The sequence below is a fragment of the Mytilinidion resinicola genome, assembly GCF_010093595.1.
Source record: "Mytilinidion resinicola strain CBS 304.34 unplaced genomic scaffold BDZ99scaffold_1, whole genome shotgun sequence".
Taxonomy (NCBI): Eukaryota; Fungi; Ascomycota; class Dothideomycetes; order Mytilinidiales; family Mytilinidiaceae; genus Mytilinidion; species Mytilinidion resinicola.
The window spans coordinates 3,073,550-3,088,574 of NW_022985437.1; the positions used below are offsets into that span (position 1 = coordinate 3,073,550).

Genomic DNA, 15,025 nt, shown 5'->3' on the forward strand with positions numbered 1-15,025 from the left:
AGTACTGGGTTATCACAAGAGATCGCTATCCTATTCTAGGCCAGCTAGCCCTTGATATCTACTCCATCCCAGCCTCCTCAGCTGATTGTGAGAGAATTTTCAGCGAACTTGGCGATCTCCTGGGCGTACGACGCCTTAATATGAAGCCTGAGTTACTTAGTGCTCTGCAATCTATACGCTCCTGGCGTCGAATTGGCATCAAACCTCCTAAGTAGTAATCAACTTATCAATCAATCTATCAATCAAACCAATCAATTCAACTTGGGGGTCAAAAAGTATCAATCTCATCAACTCAACTTGAGCATCTCAGAAATTAATCAAATCAAATCAAATCAATCACAGCCTGTTCAACGAAGCAATCAATCAACTTGGAGACGTCAAAGTTGATTGATTGATTGATCCCCACTCTGATCAGCGATGAATTGATAGACCCAGACTTGACATATGCTCGCGCGACACCGCTGTGGGGAGTACCCCAGCCAGCACGTCTTCGGCCAGTCAAACGGTAGCCTTACTTCCACTATACTATGGGAGGTCCTCAAGCTTCTCGGAGATGGTGGATCGTATCACAACAGGCAGATGGAGGAGTTCGAATACGAGCCAGATGTTGTGAAGCTTCTTGCCCATGCCTATGTATGCCGCAAGGTGTAGCGGTAGGAGCTACGAATGCGATGGACTCCTCCTCACCACTCGCGGCCTCTCATCCGAGCCCTTTCCCACCTTGTTCTTTGGTTTCGGTTGGTCGCCAACGTTCGGTGCAATGTGCGGGAGACTAACTCCAGAATACCTCCAATAGGTAACCTCTATACTACCTCCAGACAATCTCAAGAACCGTTCCAGAACCAATAGATCATACGAGATGCATACCGTACTCGCGCCTTTCTTCCCTCTCTTGTCCGAGCCTCAGGTCCAGCTCATCAGCTAGATAACGACAAATCTCCGCAGGGCTTCTTGGACGTTGCGTGTCCATTCGACTGAGATCGTGCTCATGCCTTTGACGTAGTCGGTCATGTCGCCAAGAAAAGTTCGTAGACATGACACAATACTCGCGCGGATCTTTGCCATGGGCGTTGAGTTCTGCGTGATAGTAGTCGAAGCGGTACATGCAACGCAACTGTGTCCAGGAATTGTCGCGGGCCCGCTTGGGTTCTGGCTGCGGAAGGGATGTATGCAATGAGGAACCACAGCACAAGAAGAACGAGGATCGCCATCAACATCTAGAAAATCTGAGGATTGCCGACGCAGCATGGTTGGCTTGAAGACCTTGCCAACGCAGCATGATTGGCTTGAACACCTTGCCGGAGCTTTTTGCAGCCCGAAACGCCTGGCGTTGGCTTTCGAGCATGCTGAAGGCCGCGACATTGGATATGGCGGATGCTATTGTCGAACAGTGGAATGGGGTCAGGCTCGTCAGCTGTGGGAGACGGAGGTAGCGGTGCTGTCAATGGCAGTGGCTAGGAACACACAGTCAGTTGTACTAGAAGTCACTGAATAGACAGCAGTGACATACCGTTCTCTAGCTCATCGTGAGTGTCTCATTCAGTACTCCAAATCATGGTGACCGTCTCATCAGCACTCCAGCTGCTTCCCCGTCTGCGATCGCCTCGGCCAGCTTGTCCGACCCTCTGGTCCTGAAACTGCACAAGTTGATGCTGGGGAATACCGTTCATGGCTAACCTAGAGAGCAAGTTTTCAGCTGGAGCGTCGACTGAGGCGAATGTGGTGGAAGCAGTACCTGTCGCTGTGGGTTGCCGTCGGGGGGAGTGTCGGTGACCGAGAACGGTTCCATTTGTGGTACAACACTACAGAGCGCCTGGAGCTACTTCATGTCGCTGTCGGATTCGACTAGCTTCGAGCCGGTCTCTAGTCCACTCTAGTTTATGAAGAAAATGGGCACGCTGCTCATTTCTCTGAGCAACAGCTACACTGGGCCTGATCCTCCGCAGTGATAGAGATAACGACTCGGGCCGACACGGTCTATCTGCACACAGGCCGAGATTGCAAGCTAGTGAAGCCTTATCGGCCCACAATAGAAAATCCTCTTCACCCCTCTACAAATGACCAACACACCTCCTCATCAACACACCACCTTACCACCACCATCCTCATCACCACTATAACTATGGGTGCAGCCAACTTCGTGGCCAAACCTGCCAGCCTCTTGGAAACTCTCCGCATGACATGGCCGCTCGCGGCCGCGCCATTTTCACTGCAACGCCGTCATCATAGTAAGTTTCTCCCGCCTCCAAGCACAATATAGCCCGCTCTCTGGAACGCAACCCAATCGGCGGTCTACATCCTCACTTCAGAGCCCTCTCTGACCTCAATATCTTTAGGTTCTCGCGCAAGATCTCCTCAACCCAACGCCCCAGGCGGAGACACTCCTCTGCCGCGCAAGCCTGCCAACATGGCGCGCACGGTGAAGGACTGTCAGGCAGATATCGCGGAGTACGAGAAGTCACTTGCGGAGCTCCAAGCGATCGTAAGTGAACAGCAATTATCACCAGCTCCGATAGTCTGGAAGAGTCTTCCTGAACTACTCTGCTAACATTTTCATAAACAGTTAGATACTATGCGAGACTCCATCAAAGTAAACCCGGATAACATCGCCGAATTCCAACCTCTTATCGATCTAACGGAGCCACGACACAAGGAAGATGAAGCAAAGCTTGCTGGCTTGATTAAAGAGCTAGCTGTGCTACAAGCCTAGGAGAAGAAGGCTACTCAGCCAGAGAAATGGTCTATCGAAAACCACCCAAAGTCTGGAAACGGACGGAGCCCGTTTTTCAGGATCGCTGGAACCTGAGAGAGAGGAAGTGGTAATTTTCATCAATCGCTGATCTTTAGAACTTCACCTAATGTCCTGCAGGTGAAAGGGTTGCTTTTCGCTGCAGCATGGACGCGCATGTGAAGCTAAAGAAGGGCGAAACCCTCAACGGGCGTCTCGTCAGCTGCGGTGCCTGGATGAGCCTGGCCCTGAGGGAGGTCTTGCAGGCTAGTTTGGATAGGGATAAGTTTGGCGGGATCGCTGAGGTCGACATGCATAGAAAACTATTACGTATAATAAGATCTAGTTTAACCAGTGCATGATTCCATTAACTGCATATCTGATCCCCAGTATTAACCATTTCTGCGAAGTATAAAGAAGGCACTCTGTTACTCTGCCCCTTTTCCACTGCTTTAAAAAATAAAAGTACAAAGCGCCAGAAACCAGTGCCCAAGCAACCAATCCTCCTTCCCCAACAGTGCCGACAGTTAGTAGTCCGGTCCAGAAACGGTCCAGAGAGTAATTTCTAGGAGTTAGTCGAAGACGGGAGCCAACCGTCCGAGACAATTGCCATTGCCATTAGGATCCTGTTTATTATCTCCGCTTTAACCGTATCCTGCTTTAATACTTCCAAGGATGCCAGTCGCGATCGGCCTAGAACGCGGCGACGGTGTCCTGGACAGCGCACTTGAAGCGCGCCTCGGCGTCGACGGCGACCTGCGAGCGCCGCGAGGTAGCGCTGCTGCTGCCACTGCCGCTGGCGGCCGTGGTGGTGATGGTGCGGCCCGGAGTGCTAGAGTTGGAGAGCTGGTGCGGGCGGGGCCCGCGGGGCGGGAGGGATGGGGGTGTGTCGAAGGGGCTGGAGCCCTGGCTGGTGAGGCGGAGGGCGGAGAGGTGGGAGGGCAGGGAGTTGGAGTTGAAGGAACATTCCGAGGACGGGTTGGTGGAGCGATAGGAGTCGCACCATAGCCGCTGTGCTCAGAGAGAAAGGAGTCCTGGGATTGAGGCTGCGTCTGCCCGTTTAACTTTCGACGCAAGCCAGTGATAGCTACAGGTGTAAGCTAATCCTGGCCAAAGTAGAAGCACGCCCAGGGCGTTCCTCTCCTTGAGGGTCGCTTCAGCGGGCGTCGACACGATTAGACTCGGGTTGCAGCACTACAACCTAGGGTCAGCAACTCATATGCAGTAACGTATCAGGATAGCATGCTGATACAGGAGGAAGTAACAGGTAGTGCAACAGCAGTGCTGCAGCACGGTATCAGTACTGTATCAGGAAACAGGATGAATCAAGTAACGCGTCAGGAAGAGATACCACGTTATGCCCCCGGGGCTGGCCCCCCTCCTTCCCCTAGTATATAAACAACGAGCTAGACACCCATAGAAATCAGAGTTCACATCAATTTCAACCTGAGTATTAGACGGAGAGGGATGGTGCAGCGAAGTAGCTGCTGCAGAACCCGGGCTCTTCTTTCTAGAGCTATTGCCAGGCCTCTCTCACTTCACTTCCGACCGCTCTTCTTTACGTACTTCACTCCTATCTTACTTCCTCTTCACTTGCTGATCATCAGATCGCTGGCCCAAATGGTAACATAGCCAGCGCGAGGACGTGGTTTGGTCGGAAATGGGAAAGTTGTCGAGGCGCAGAGGAGTATCGAAAGCCGGCTTCCTCATCTTCACACACCTTCCACGCCGCGCCAGCAACTTCAAACGTAACTCCGCATGTGCTATATCCACAATCTCGTGGCGTCTCGCAGTGTACAGTGAGTAGAACCTTAACCCTAGTATTGCCCTCCTCATGCACGTGAAGCTCCTTCTAATCGGTGAAGCGGCAAGCATTGGGAATCCGCAAGCTGGAAGTGCGCTGGCACTGTCGGGGACAATATGCTCATAGGTAGACTGGAAGTCAACGGGCGTAGTGGATTGATGAGCAGGCAGACTGGAAGTGAGCAGGCATAGTGTGGGCTTCAGTAACCTGACGTCGCCGGTGCCCCTCTCCTTCCACTCCCACGACTTGCTGTCGAACTTGGACAGCTTGGCGCTCATCTTGAATGTTTGCTCCTCGAGCCCCTCGTTCGTCTTGGTCTCGACCTTCTGTCAGGCGCACAACGGGCTCGAAGTGGACGTCGGGCTCCACGTTCTCGACTTCATCCTCCTGCCGCTGTTTGTTAGCATTGCCTGCGAAATTTAGATGAGAAATAACTCACTTCGGCCGCCTTGGCCTTGGAAGATCCTGAAGGCTCGTACACGTGTTCATTGTTCTGCAAACTAGGTGCAAGCGTCGTACGAGATTGGAGAATAAGGTCTGCGTTCTGCGCGTCGACCTGCGCTGCGATTCCATCAAGCCTCACCGGGGTTCCGCTCGTGTTCAGCCTCGAGCGTAACTTGAGGAGTCGACTCTACCTATCCTCCTCATCTCGCTCTTCTTTCGCTTTCTGTGTATTTTGAGTTCCATTTTCATCGGTGACGTGAATCCCAATCTCTGATTTATTGCCATGGCTGAGCGGTTGGCCATATGCGCTGGAGACCTGAGAGCTGCGGCCGCTTCAAATTGCCTCTAGGTCCGTTCCCCGTAACGCTTTCATGGTTCGTGAATATCTCTTTGCGAGTAAACTCGAAATTTGCGAAAGCGCTCTCTCCCAGCAAGTCAACTTGGTAGGTTTTCGGACATTCAGCGGTCGCGGCGATAGGCCAGAGAGGAAGGTGAATTCAGGCCGAGTGAGATCTCGCAACGCTACATCCGGACTCTCATTTGCGGGAAAAGAAGAGGGGCGGGCACTCCTTTTTCAATCAGCGCCTGGCTGAAAGACTCCTTATCAGCAATCCTGGCGTCGTTGACCGGAGGAAAGGGCAAGTTCTTTCCCGCACAGATCCAAGCGTCGCGCGTGAGCTAGTGTCTTGGCCGGGGTTCTCTTTCGGCTTGGGCGTGGCCATGCCAGTCTGCACAGGTGGCGTGTCGGGGTTCAGTGGTTTGAGAAATTGCGCGGAATCGCGGCGCGGGCCGGTGAACTTGAAGGTGCGTTTGGCCTGTTTTGGTACCGCTGATTCTGAAGAAGCTTCGCGACCCGTGTTGCTGACAGATTCATTCTCGTCTTTGCCGACTTCGGGCTCACCGCTTCGTAGCGTAAAGACCGGAATCTTTCAACGTCGTGATAGGGCTCGAATCTCCCGCCTTCTCGGTGGCAGGTGAGTGGCCTGTTCGTAGCTTCACGATCAGGTTCTTCTTCTCTATCTCGTCGCCTTCCTTGGTTATGCGGCGACGCGCTCCACGCTCGTTGCGCCCCAGGTTTGTCGGAAGGTATATTGGTGAGCAGCGCCTTGCCCAAGGGCGCAGAGCTAACGGACTTTAGGTTCTTCAGGTGCTGAATGCCCTGGAACACAGTTAGCGCGTAAGTCCTCGTAGAAATAGAACACTAGAGGAATGTACCTTTGCAGTCGCTCTCTTTCTCTTAGTCTGCTTAATCGCGGGAGCTGCCTTAGGGGTTTGAGCCTTGGGGTTGGCAAAGCCACGATCCTTCGAAAGCTCTTCGATTAAGCGCTGCGGCTTTTGTGCGTTGCGTTTGGGGCGATCCGCCGTGACGTGCGATGGCCGACCTCAGGAGGCAATGCCGCCGTGTCGCTCGGAGGTCTGGTCTTCGCGATGGGCGCGATCGGATACCTGGAAAATGGAATCGGAGGTGTGATTGCCGGGAAGGTGGCTGGTGGCCGCCAGATGTGTTGGATGTGAAGAGGCGCGATGGCTTGTGAGGTTTGCTCGCGGCAGGCCTGATTTTCCGATCACATGCAAGACTACCCATAATGGCGGAAAAGGAGATCATTTAGACAGATTCAGATAATCGGAGATACATATTCTCTGGTATTTTACATGTCATCTAGATTTTCATTCTTTACCGGAGAACCTCAGACGTCGGCAAGGTACGTCTAGCCGCAGAGCTCTGCCTCAACGATATATCCGCTCCGGAGTTATGAATACAATGGAGCCTTTGAATCGCATAGTAGGCCGCTTCGAGAGCGGCAAGGGAGAATAGCCGGATTAGCTTTGGATCGTGGGCATTTCACGGTGTATCAAACTGCGCATACCATCCACACCCTTTCTTATAAGTCAGGACGCCTCAGACAGTAGTAAGACGATGTCCGTACAGACAATCAGTCAAGCTCATATGCATATCACTAGAAACAAAGTTGAAATGAGGGGTGATTTGCGGCGTTCTATTCAGTAACCAAAGAGCGAGTACAGCAAATCCCCGTCAACAACGGGTAGACTGCATATTCAGCTATCGACACCAAAACCAGCCACTATTCCACCAAAGACGCTGCCGTGGAGGTGTTCCAAGACAGAAATTGCTTGTCAGAAGAAGGCTGGCAATCATGGAAGAGGAAGTGAATGAGGGGGAGAACACAATGGGTACTGAAAACACCAACTGCACATCCGTCTGAAGCCGGACAGTACTCGTGGCTTCATCTCCCTACTGTATTTAGAACGCGAAAACCATGCATTCGTGCAGGTAATGCTCACCTCGATAACGCCCGATGTCTACCAATCCAAGCTTTCACACACACGCTCGACTTCCTCGCCCATTAACTCCTTCCAGAAGTTGTCGACCTTCAATTCCTCTCTGTATTGGTCCTTGAAGGTGGGACCGCGCGCCCCGGGTACATTGCGGCGGCGCAATTCCTCGAGGACATCCGGTGCGCGACAGATGCCGGTGAGGTTAGACATGAAGCGTAGGCGGACGCCGCCGGAGCGGACGCGCTGGTGGTGGAGGACAGGCTCGAGAGCCGACTTCAGGAAAGTCTGCACAGCTCGTTCGTCCTCGCTGAAATGGAGCGGCCGGGCTCCCTCGCCAGTGAAGTTGATGTCGTCCATGCTCTCGAGGCTCATGAAGTGCTCCATCTCGAGTGAACAGAACACGCCAGGTCCGCTCCCATCCTCTACAATTACTACACTCTCCACAAGAGAAGCAAACTCGATGGGCATCGCCCAAAAGAATAGAAGTGCCTGTGCTAGGCCATGATGGATGACCCAATGGGTCGATCCGAGGAGGGGGACCGATGTCGGGAATAGCGTGCTGAATGTAGCCAGATCGCCCTTCTATAATAGAACCCACGGGTCAGCTCGATGTGGAAGCTCCGGGCAGGTGGATGATCTAACCTGAACCAGAACTGTTCCTGTGATGCGACAGAAAGCAGTATCACTATGCGTACAACGCGGGGTTTGAGCGGCAGGGGTCGGGTTCTAGATTTTGAGTCAGACGTGAACGTCTTTGATACCTAGAGTTCAGCTTACATTCATGTACGCGGGAATCTCTGGAGGTAACGGGCCTGCGCCTAGTAACTGACCAAGCAGTCCAACGCCAGGCTGAATCGCCATGGCAGAGGCGGGTACAGTGTACGGTAGGTGAAGGGTCCAAAGGCAGATAGGGAGACCGCAAGCCAGCAGCACAGCCAGATGCTCGATGACCTTGATTTTGTGGTTGATGTGGGGAGACTCGGTTGTTGGCCAACTAACGTCTGCTTTTGGACTGTACCTGCACTGGCCAAGCACGAAGGCACGCGATCATCCCGTGCTGAAGAGCAGTGCGCGCTATGACGCAGCCGTAGTTGCTCGGGGTTGCATAATTGCGGTATGAAATGGGAATCAGGACATTATGCTGCCATGAAACGGCCATTTTACGACAGGAAACTCTATCACACTTACGGCTTCCTTTCGACTTTCATTTGGGAATGTTTTCAGGATATGTAGTGAGAACTCGAGAGCATCGACAGCAGCTCGGTGTCTAGGCCTATTATTTCGGCGCTCTCCATAAAGAACAGGAAAATAAATTTTGATAAAGAACGATGAAAATACCTCGAAGAGGTATCGATATTAGCTTTTCACTTGTGGAAAATCCTCATCTTTCAGGGGTCAAAGTACACAGTAATCCACGGCTTGATATAGCGGATGGCATCACTGTACTTATTCCTAAGCAACAATACTGTCATTAAGAAGGCGCTTTTTGCTTGTACAAACACAATCCTCATGCATTTGCCTCAAGAGCAGTAAAGTCGAGTTGCTTGCGCTGGCGTCGAACGACTGTGTCTAACCCCTAGCCGTGCTTCCAGACAAAGAGAGGAAGCACAATAGACCAGCCCTCACGTGCGTCTAAACGTCAAATCCATGGAAAGGTTGGCGACTGTTCCCCTGGTTCTGAGTGCCACTTCCCCCTCTGCCTTCGCACTGCTGCTACGAAATCTCGAGCCCGTTTCCTCACGGACTCGTCCGCTGTCCAGTTCCTCCATCCGCGATGGTAGTTCCCCCTCACACCACCCGCCCACTCTCAGCCACCCGCCCACTCTCTAGCCACCCGCGCAGCTCTAGGCAACCACTCCGACCTCTAGAGCTTCCACGGCCTTCCACAGCCTCCCTGCGAACCAATCACAGCCCGTTGCCCAGCCCACGGCTTAGTCATCACCAAATCTTCCTGGGTATATAGGCAGCCTGAGCCCCGTCCCTCGTTCTGTTCCTCATCCTAGTGCATGGTAAGTCCTCCCCTCCCCATCCTTTCCACAAACAATCACTAACAATCATCACAGGGCTATATCTGCAGCAGTGAGGATTCGTCCGAGCTCAGATTTGCTTTTTGAGAACTATTTTCTGACCACTCTTGTTGGTCTTCGGATCGGCAGGGAATTTTTGGACAAACAAATTCGAGTGAGATATCTCCTCAACCCTTTTATCTTTTTCATTGAACTACTCAGCTTGTCTGGGTACTCGAGGAAGAAGCTTCTCTGCCTTTGGCATCTCTTCCCTCTTGCCTTTGCTTGTGTGTGATGATGGCTTTGGTGTTTGACTTGCTGGTGATGTACCTCGCCTTGGTGTTGTGCTAGTGTTGTTACGCGTCGGCGCCCCGCCATGCTGCTCTCCCGGTCCTGATGTTGCTTAGTGATGCAACGCGTCACTGCCCTGCCTTGGTGTTGTTTCTCGTGCTGCGTGCTGGCTGAGGCCTGGCGCGGCGCTGCGCGCGCTCCGCGCAAGACGGCAAGATGTAGATTGGCAATTGGAGAAACATAAGGCTCCCAGGGAATGGCTCATGGGTACAGGTAATCTCTCCTCCAGGCGTCGTCTGCGTCCCGCGAAGTGGTGTTTATACCTTCGCCCGGCTTCAAACGCGCCTCTGCGGAAGCGAATTGGCAACGACATGACAGTAACTCGACTTGATTGATGAGGAAGATTTCTTGATACTGAAAGGAACAGGTCTGTCTCTTGAGTCAGGCAAGCCGCGACTGTACAATGTCAACATGTCTCTGTATCCAACCTCTCGATCTCACAGCTCTTGAACTCGCCTCTTCCATCTTCTGCGAACAGCCTCCACGCCCTTACCGAAGACTCGTCCTTCGAGCCCTCGACCTCCTCGCCGCCCTCGCACTCGACGGCGGCTTCCTCCGTGTCTTCACTCTCCTGACAGCATTCGAACCCGTACATATTCCGCCGCGTCAATACTCAGCATGCGTGTCGAGCGAGCGCCTGTCCTTGCTGCATGCTGCAGCTCTTCCCATCGTTCTGGGAACCTAGACAGACTCAGCAAGCCTCAAGCCGCAAGATGGCCGGAACTCTGCTAGGATCACTCAGCGCAAAGATGAGCTAGGTCGCCCACGCTCAGGGCAAAACGGCAAGATAGAACATTGGCGACTGACGAAACACAAATCTTCCCGACGGGTGGCTCATGGATATAGGCACCTTCTCTCCTAGGCGTTGGCCGTGTTGATGCCTTTCGACGGCTTCGAACACACCTTTGCGGATGAGGATTGAAATGCGCATGGCAGTATATCTATCCACTTGTATGGCACGTAAAGCTTCTCAATGAATCTACTTTGCGAGAGAGCGCCGTCTCTTGAGTCCGCGAAGCCTTTTTCTGTATCGTGTCAATCTTTCGGTATCCCACCCGCTCTATTTCGCGGCTGACCTCCCCATCCACCTCGAAGCGAAACCACGGTCCTCTAGATAATCCTCCTTCTGACCCTTCAACTCTTCGCCGTCCTCCCACTCGCCGGCGGGTTCCTCCACTCTCCTTCTTCCCTAGTACCGCTCGAAGCTAGACTGAGCGCGAATGACAGCATAAACGCGACGCCAGCCGGCACGGCCAATGTCTAGAAATAAATGGTGGATTTGAGGAGGAGAAACTGCAGCCACTGGCATGATATATTCTAGGAGGGGAGCAGGCTCTGCCGCGGGAGGACGTGGGGATAGACACGAGTCTGGAAGCTGTGCGTCTCATCTGCCCGAAGTTGCTTTCTCCTTGTCTGCATCAAGATTCTGTGGCCCCGTAATGAGGTAGCCATATCAAGGTTTCTGGAACGGCTGCAATTTAATCAACCCTCGACTTCATTGTGACGAGCGCAAAAGCCGAAGAGACCCAACGCAGCTGTATGATCCCTTTGCACGTTTCGACCGTGTAGGACCGACAGTACGCACGAGTGGTACCGACCGAACGGCTACCCTAAGATGTCTTGTGAATAGCTTTTATGTCAATCTCCTTGTCGGCACTGGTAACGATTTTTAGATAATGGGGCAGAAGATGCGACGGCGGCGCCCACATCAACAGTTTTATATCACATTCGCATCCCACAACATATTGCGTCCTTGGATTTCAAGCCTCGTCGGTGGCTTTCCAATCAGCTCCGCTCTCAACATATCAGAGCAACCAGATCGAGAACGCCTCGACGAGCTGCTCGGCGCCGGCTCGCTCTCGCCGCTGCCACGTATCATCTACAATGTAGGTCATCCACACACCCTCTGTTCCAGTTACCCAGCCTAACGCGTATCCCAACGTGCTCGCACTCGGCGATCCTGCACTTGCACAAGTGAATGGTACTGCACGAGGTGCTCACTGCAGCTCCCACCAGTAGGCCCCCAACAACGCCTGTTCTTGCTATCCAAAAGCTATTATAGGGAACTTTAGAAGGGCGAATCCGAGGCCCTTTTCCCCAAGAAGCTGCAACCCTTGCGCCGAGCCCGTACTCCACCTCCCGATACACGAAAGGCGGTGTAGACGGCTCCTTTCGTATCCTACACGCGGCTCCCCCTGAGTGCACCAAAGTGGTTCATAGACTCGTCGTCGGGATGGAGCCGCGCTTGCCACCCCGTCCCATCTGCGACAGACGGGTCGAGAGCTTGACTTCGTTAGCCTAGTGCATTGACGAATGTGACCATGCAGCAAGCACACCGCGACTCCGCGCGCTGGTCTGGCGACGTGGAGCTGCAGCAGTACTTCATCGTTGACGATTTGGAACCCATTCGACACGACGGGCTCCTCGCAGATGGGATTCTCAATGTTAGCTTCGTGGTCACGTAGAGCGTCCATATTCCAGGTCTTTCTGTGGCCTTGGAGCATGCCATGGGTATCTGGAACCCGACTGGCCGCGGCCTTGAGGACCTTGAGGATGAGATGGATCGCCTTTCCTTGAACTTGAGGAGGCTGTTCTATGAGGAGTAGAGGGGAGCGCTACGACGGGTTGGAAGGGTAAGTGCTCGTTTCAGTACAAGGCACAAGGCCCCATGACTAAACAAGACGCAGCATCGAGTGTTTGGCGAGGAGCTGTTGCGTTATGGTTTCATTGGGTGCTCATCGAGAAATTGGGTCTCATTGGGAAACTGGGTCTTCTTATCGTCGATGTGACTTCGGAGCACTTTAGTATCTTTTTCATGATCCAGTTGGCCGAGTGGCCAAGATGGGTATTTTATGGTGTTTTGAGTTTGACTTTGTCCCTTCCACTCCTGTTTCTTGTCAAATCTTCAGCATCAGAGGTCAAGTAATTGTGCTGCTCTTGCACTAGCATATTGAAATGTGACCTCTTCGACGAACAGTGATGACGCAGCTCATCTTTGCGACGAGTGATGTTGGTATGAGGTCTAGTGCTCTTGCGGTGTAATTCTTGATGCACGTATCTATATTTGGAGAATGATAGGAAGTGCCGAAGGCTGCGACGAGGGTAGTCGCTCATTCTACCCACATGCTGAGTGCCGCCGCGGCGAGGTCGAGTTGGAGGATTGCAAAGATCTTTCAGCAACCCCTAGCCAGATGCTCTGCATACTTACCTACCAAGATGCTCCTGTACTTCAGTTACTTGAAAAGCGATGACACGTTGTTCATTGGAAATTGGAGAGAATGGAGATTCTTTGTTGAGGTTCTTAATCATACTTTCACTCATGAAGATTTGTACTGCAGGACTTGGTCAAGCTTCACGATGATCTTGTTGAGTACAACTAATATTATTACATTCGTAGCCAGAAAGTACTTTTTGGAGTTTAGCTTGCAGAGAAGAAGAGCTCAGCAACAATGCTCCACGCTCACAATTACAAGAAAAACAAGTCCCGACATCTACATACGGTCTACGCCAAGGACACAGGAATTGGAAGAGGAGCCCAGGAATGCTGCCAGCACACAGAAAGAGTGCTACCTCCAGCGGCTCGTTGGGGGAGTGTCAGCCTGTGGGGACGCATCAGAGCTCTGCCCAGCATCGGATGTGGCCCATCTCAAGAAACTTGGACATATTAGTAGATGATCTCCAAGTATAGTGCTTTCTCATACGTACTCGGCCGTGTCTACATCGAAGTAGTTCTCGAGCGGACTTTCTCTCTCGTTCTTCATCATCGTCTTGAAGCGGTCACTGAGGATGCGGTCTTCGTCGCGCATCTCTCGAAGCAGAGGGAGTATTCCTATGTCCACATGCTGCGCGGCAACGATATCCCATTGTCGCTTCTCTGGCGCCACGCCTGGTTCGAAGGAGAATACTTTGTATCCGGCTACGACTACAGGAAGGTGGAGAATCGGTTGGAGTTTGTCTACGAGCATATCTTGCAGAAGCTTTACGTCTTGTGTGTAGTGGAGCGGGCGGATGTTTTGGTCCTTGAAGATTATACGGCGGAGACTGGTTATGTTCACGAGGTTGAAGAGGAACACCCAGCAGAGATGGTGCGGCAGTGTCTCAAGGTTGACGTAGACTACAAGCTCCTCCAGAGAATCGGTGAAGTCGGCTGGCGCAAGCCACAGGAGGAGGAGTGCCAACCAGAGGCCGCCTTCAATCGTCCATCTCTTCTGATGGAGGGAGGTTGTCGCAATGAACTCTGGGTGGCGCGCCAATGCCTCGCGGTCGTTCGGCTAAACCACATGCAATCAGCTTTCTGACTATGTGCGTACTCTGGCAAGTAACTTACACGTGGGACCTCAATCATGCTCGTAAGGCAGAGGTCGCCTTTGTACTTGCACGAGGCATAGTTTCCCTGGTGGTCACTTTAGAACGTGTTCAGGGCGACCAGTTCAGAGAGTGCATTACCAATGCACTCGAGTTACTCATGGTGGCCATGATAGCGACTTGGGGAGCTGAGAGTCGAGAAAAAGCAAGGTAATAGGACTTTCGTAGGAGAGGAACGGGCGGCTCGTTTGCTGCTGTGTGATGAAGACGCTGGGGCGAGAAAGACGGGTTCTGCGGAGCGAACAAAAAAGGTCTTTCCTTTAAGAACCTCTGGGACGAATGCGGTAACTAGCGTGGATCGTATAGAACGTTTTAAGCCACCCTGACTGTCTACCTCGGTCCAGAGGAGGAGATCTGCTGTTATCGACAGAGCCATTCACTCAATGCTCGAGAATTTTGCAAAAAGCAAGAGGTTCAGAACCTCGGGTAATCGCAATAGCACACGAGAGCAATAGGAAACCTATACTTCTTCATTTGCGCCTTGAATTGGGTTGAAGAGCTCAATTGGTAGGTTATGTACATGAGACAATGAATCAGACTTCGTTAGTATTCAGTCCGAAGAGGCCTTTCCGAAAGACCTCCAAAACCTTTATGCTCCACTATTGAGGACAAGAGGGAGTGATAATCTAGTGTATTCCTAAAAGGCAGGCTTCTGGATCATACAGATCGCCAACAGAAGGAAAAATAACCATTCTCTCCGGCAACACTTGAAGCATCATGCACCGTGGTAGCAGCTTTCCACAATCCCAAGATCCACGCGCTACGGCAGCGTGTAGCTTGCTGTCAGATACAATCGAGTAAACATAGCACTCAAAGGACGCATACATTCGTTCCGGCTGGCATCTGCGGTGGTAGCGGGCCCATGCCCGGCTCGCGGGCCAGATCTTTCAACATTCCCTTAATAGTCGACATTGCAGGCAGAGAGAGGGTGAAGTGGAAAAAGAGGATTGTAATACTGAAAGAGGAGCTGAGAAGTCCAGTGGCGATTTGACTATCGATGTGGAAGGGTAGAGAGTTGACATGATAGGG

General features: G+C 52.4%; 6 protein-coding genes across 6 annotated transcripts; 4 read left to right on the top strand and 2 right to left on the bottom strand.

The window, feature by feature from the left end:
• Positions 1 to 2,407: 2,407 nt before the first annotated feature.
• On the top strand, positions 2,408 to 2,710 carry BDZ99DRAFT_514120 (uncharacterized protein; the record flags this gene model as incomplete). The annotated part of the gene is made up of 2 exons (XM_033724812.1): positions 2,408 to 2,482; positions 2,564 to 2,710. 2 exons carry the CDS (start codon positions 2,408 to 2,410, stop codon positions 2,708 to 2,710), a joined length of 222 nt encoding a protein of 73 aa, XP_033584861.1.
• A 185-nt stretch (positions 2,711 to 2,895) lies between these two features.
• BDZ99DRAFT_374577 (uncharacterized protein) lies at positions 2,896 to 3,090 on the top strand (the record flags this gene model as incomplete). Its single annotated transcript, XM_033714928.1, has 1 exon — positions 2,896 to 3,090. One exon carries the CDS (start codon positions 2,896 to 2,898, stop codon positions 3,088 to 3,090), a length of 195 nt encoding a protein of 64 aa, XP_033584862.1.
• Positions 3,091 to 3,421: 331 nt separating this feature from the next.
• BDZ99DRAFT_514121 (uncharacterized protein) lies at positions 3,422 to 8,135 on the bottom strand (the record flags this gene model as incomplete). Its single annotated transcript, XM_033724813.1, has 9 exons — positions 3,422 to 3,739; positions 4,791 to 4,919; positions 4,972 to 5,088; positions 5,633 to 5,791; positions 5,878 to 6,135; positions 6,192 to 6,308; positions 7,323 to 7,856; positions 7,917 to 8,000; positions 8,052 to 8,135. The coding sequence occupies 9 exons, from the start codon at positions 8,133 to 8,135 to the stop codon at positions 3,422 to 3,424; spliced, it is 1,800 nt and encodes a 599-aa protein (XP_033584863.1).
• Positions 8,136 to 8,921: 786 nt separating this feature from the next.
• On the top strand, positions 8,922 to 10,316 carry BDZ99DRAFT_470848 (uncharacterized protein; the record flags this gene model as incomplete). Its single annotated transcript, XM_033721670.1, has 4 exons — positions 8,922 to 9,051; positions 9,238 to 9,283; positions 9,338 to 9,455; positions 9,999 to 10,316. The coding sequence occupies 4 exons, from the start codon at positions 8,922 to 8,924 to the stop codon at positions 10,314 to 10,316; spliced, it is 612 nt and encodes a 203-aa protein (XP_033584864.1).
• Positions 10,317 to 11,952: 1,636 nt separating this feature from the next.
• On the top strand, positions 11,953 to 12,237 carry BDZ99DRAFT_514122 (uncharacterized protein; the record flags this gene model as incomplete). The annotated part of the gene is made up of 2 exons (XM_033724814.1): positions 11,953 to 12,075; positions 12,133 to 12,237. The coding sequence occupies 2 exons, from the start codon at positions 11,953 to 11,955 to the stop codon at positions 12,235 to 12,237; spliced, it is 228 nt and encodes a 75-aa protein (XP_033584865.1).
• Positions 12,238 to 13,197: 960 nt separating this feature from the next.
• Positions 13,198 to 14,107, bottom strand: BDZ99DRAFT_470849 (uncharacterized protein; the record flags this gene model as incomplete). Its single annotated transcript, XM_033721671.1, has 4 exons — positions 13,198 to 13,285; positions 13,337 to 13,902; positions 13,959 to 14,024; positions 14,078 to 14,107. 4 exons carry the CDS (start codon positions 14,105 to 14,107, stop codon positions 13,198 to 13,200), a joined length of 750 nt encoding a protein of 249 aa, XP_033584866.1.
• Between the last annotated feature and the right edge of the window lie 918 nt (positions 14,108 to 15,025).